Below are 3,169 nucleotides of genomic sequence, written 5' to 3'. Positions count from 1 at the left end.
AGATTTAGGGTCCTTTTGGGGCAGCTTGTGCGTTTCAGGATAAGCTGCTTATCCTGAAACGCGGCCCACAGGCCGACTGCAGGGGTCGACCCGCAACCTGCTTTTAGTGAAAAAACTCAAACGCAGTTTTGGATTAGCTGGTGGAACGCGAGAACCAAACAGTACGGCGGCGTTTTGAAAACACTGACCGCACTTATAAGCTGCCCGAAACGTACTCTTAGAGTGTGTTTGGGGCAGCTTGTGCTTATGCAAATAAGCAGCTTACTGAAAAGCGATCGATGGGTAGCCTGCGATGTTCGACCTTGCGGCTTGCATTTAATGTCAAAACCCAACCGCGTTTTCGGATAAGTTGTCGAAACATGTTTTCCAAACTGTGAGGCAGAGTTTTGAAAACGCCGCTCGCACTTATAAGTTGTCTCAAACGGGCCCTTAGAGTAGGATTTAACCTGCATTTTACCCAAATCATGACAGACAATCAGTTTGGACAAAACCGTGGATTTTAGAAATCAGGATTTCACAAATTTCAGCTGTAAATCTCAAATTTACTAAGGGTCTGTTTAGGGCAGCTGCAGTTTATCCAGCTTTTGCTGATAAACATTCGATCCTGATAATCTACTGATGAGCAATTGATCTGAATAAGCTGGCTGGCTGTTTGGTTTGCGCGTTAGGAGAACAACTGATTTGCTGTTTCTGGATAAATGATCATTTTGCCCATGAATTGAATAAAGTGTTACGTTGTTTGGTTTCTGCAGTTTCAGAACAACTGATTTGCAGCTGTTTGTGAAAACATGATCATTTTGGCCACGTACAGTGGAACTGTTCACAACAGTAATACAATGAAACACATTCAATATACTAAAATCCAAAAAAAAATTCATTTTTTACATATATAGCACTCAATTCTTATGGATTTAGATATCGCACATCGAAACTTTCATTTTTACACTCATACCACAAAATTCCAATGTATTTACATATCTAACACTTAAATTTTACTTTCAGCTGTCTCACAAAAGAAATTTGTAAATGAAGCATGAACTAAAAAAAATTAGAGGTAAATCGCTCAACCAAAAAAAATCAGAGCTTCCTTCGAAAGTAGTGAGCAACGGAGAGGTAGGAGCATTGCTTGCAGCTTCTTTTGGCAGGGATGAGCTTCCTTCGACAGGGATGAGTAGCGGTGAGCTTCCTTCGGCAAGGATGAGCGGAGTGGTAGGAGCATTGCTTGCGGCTTCCTTCGGCAGGGATGAGCAGTGCAAATGAGCGGAGTGGTAGGAGCATTGTTTGCGGCTTCCTTCGGCAGGGATGAGCAGTGGAGAGGTAGGAGTGTTTCGTTTGACAGTGGCTTCCTTCGGCGGGGATTAGCTTCGACAGAGAGCTAGGCGGATTGGGTTTGAGGGCAGGGGCGTAAATGCTTCGCTCGAACGCTGGATCGCGGGGTTATACCCAAGATCCGCGTCTAATAGAAATAGTAGAACACTGTAAATTGGTGCTTTGGCAAACACAAATAAAACGTGCGAACCAAACATAAAGGCGGCGTTTTCAAAAATGCCGTCCCAGTTTTAAGCTAGGCCCTAAATCTTAGGGACTCCGTGGATTTAACTTCGCTGACTTGGATATAAGTTTTTTAGAATTTAGTAAATTCATTGCCAAACATTTTTTTTGAATTTAATAAATCCAGATTTAAGAAAATAAATTCTCAAAAGTTCAGCGCTTCTTCTCGCTTCAGTGTTTCAATATTCTCAGTACCACTCCGTCAACCAAGTAGACGAAAATGGCTACCGAAACTGCAACGCTTCAAACGCTATACTGAGGAGCTCTAATGGCAACACTTCCGTTCGTCTCACCACCCCCGGAGAGAAGTATTTCATATGCGGAGTTCTCTCTCACTGCTTAGGAGGAATGAATCTTCAAATCAACGTTTTGCAAAAGAAAAACGCAGCTCCGCCGCCGTCTCCGCCGGCGAGGCTCTCTCCGCCGGCGAGGCTCTCTCCGCCGGCGAGGCCCTCTCCGCCGGCGAGGCTCTCTCCACCGGCTACTTCAAGTCAGCCCCAAAGTCCGGGATTGGCGTACCTCGACCAAGGTTTGCTTCCCTTTGGGAATGGCTCTGTGCGTGGATTAAAAATGTGGCATTTGATTTTGGTTTTCGGTTGCTGTATTGGAGGTTTTGTTTTGGTTTCATTTTGATGGTTTGAATAAATTGTGGATGTTTTTAAACCATGCATCTTCTTGATTTTTTTTTTTTTTTATGCAAAATTATTTTTTTGGATTAGATTTAAGGGATGTTTGTAACTCATGCTCAAAATGACTTGTAATTTTTTTTTTTCAAGTTAAATTTATTTTAATGTAGGATAAAAGCCTTTTTATATTATTATTATAAGATATTTTTTATTGAATTATAAAAATGTAATTTTTGTTTGCTGGCTTTTTTTATAAGAGAAAAATATATATCTTATTGAAATTGTAATTATTATTTTATTTAGAAAAAAAAATGCCCCAATCTTAAGTATACATAGCTCCCAATTTCTGTGTAGTTACATATCTAAGATCGAAACTTTAGTTTTTATATTTACACCATCAAATTTGGGGAAAAAATTTACGTACATAAGACGTATGCAAAGCTGCGTACGTCTGTAACCTGCAAACAAGTTACAGGGAGGATTTTGGGAGGTTATAACCGCGTTATACCCCCTGTAACATTCTTGTATATGAAAAACAAAAGCGTGAAACTTACTAGAAGGTACAGATAGGTCACAGGAGATATAACACAATTATAACCTCCTAAAATCCTCCCAGTAACATGTTTGCAGGTTACAAACGTAGCGTACGTCTTATGTACGCAAATTTTTCCCCAAATTTAAAGTACCAAGGATGCAAACCAACAGGCCATGATATGTCCATGTAGCGCGCGCGCACACAGTGTTCGTTATGTAAATAAATGAGTTAAATGGTATGTATGTAAATCTTACTTTTCCTAAAAGTTAGATCTTAGTCCTAATTATTGATAAATATTTTATTTCAAATCAAAACATATATCAAATTAAAAATAATAATTAAAAAAAAAACATAAGTGATTCCAAACACATCCTAAGAGTTTACAGTCAGTCTGTAATCCACATCATAAAGTACGATAGCATGCTAAATTTTATAAGCTTTCAAGTTACTTCATCAT

General features: G+C 39.5%; 1 protein-coding gene across 1 annotated transcript in view; it reads left to right on the top strand.

The window, feature by feature from the left end:
• LOC110020147 (blue copper protein-like) overlaps window positions 1-2,337 on the top strand; it is a 10,107-nt gene extending 7,770 nt beyond the window's left edge. The window contains exon 2 of the mRNA XM_020718141.1: window positions 1,727-2,337. Within this exon, the coding sequence (XP_020573800.1) occupies window positions 1,727-2,184 (458 nt within the window). The 3' untranslated portion in view covers window positions 2,185-2,337. The remainder of the gene's footprint in view (window positions 1-1,726) is intronic.
• Window positions 2,338-3,169: the final 832 nt, after the last annotated feature.

This window comes from Phalaenopsis equestris, unplaced genomic scaffold, assembly GCF_001263595.1.
Source record: "Phalaenopsis equestris unplaced genomic scaffold, ASM126359v1 Scaffold000094, whole genome shotgun sequence".
Classification (NCBI taxonomy): domain Eukaryota; kingdom Viridiplantae; phylum Streptophyta; class Magnoliopsida; order Asparagales; family Orchidaceae; genus Phalaenopsis; species Phalaenopsis equestris.
This window is presented reverse-complemented; position numbering and strand designations above follow the sequence as displayed.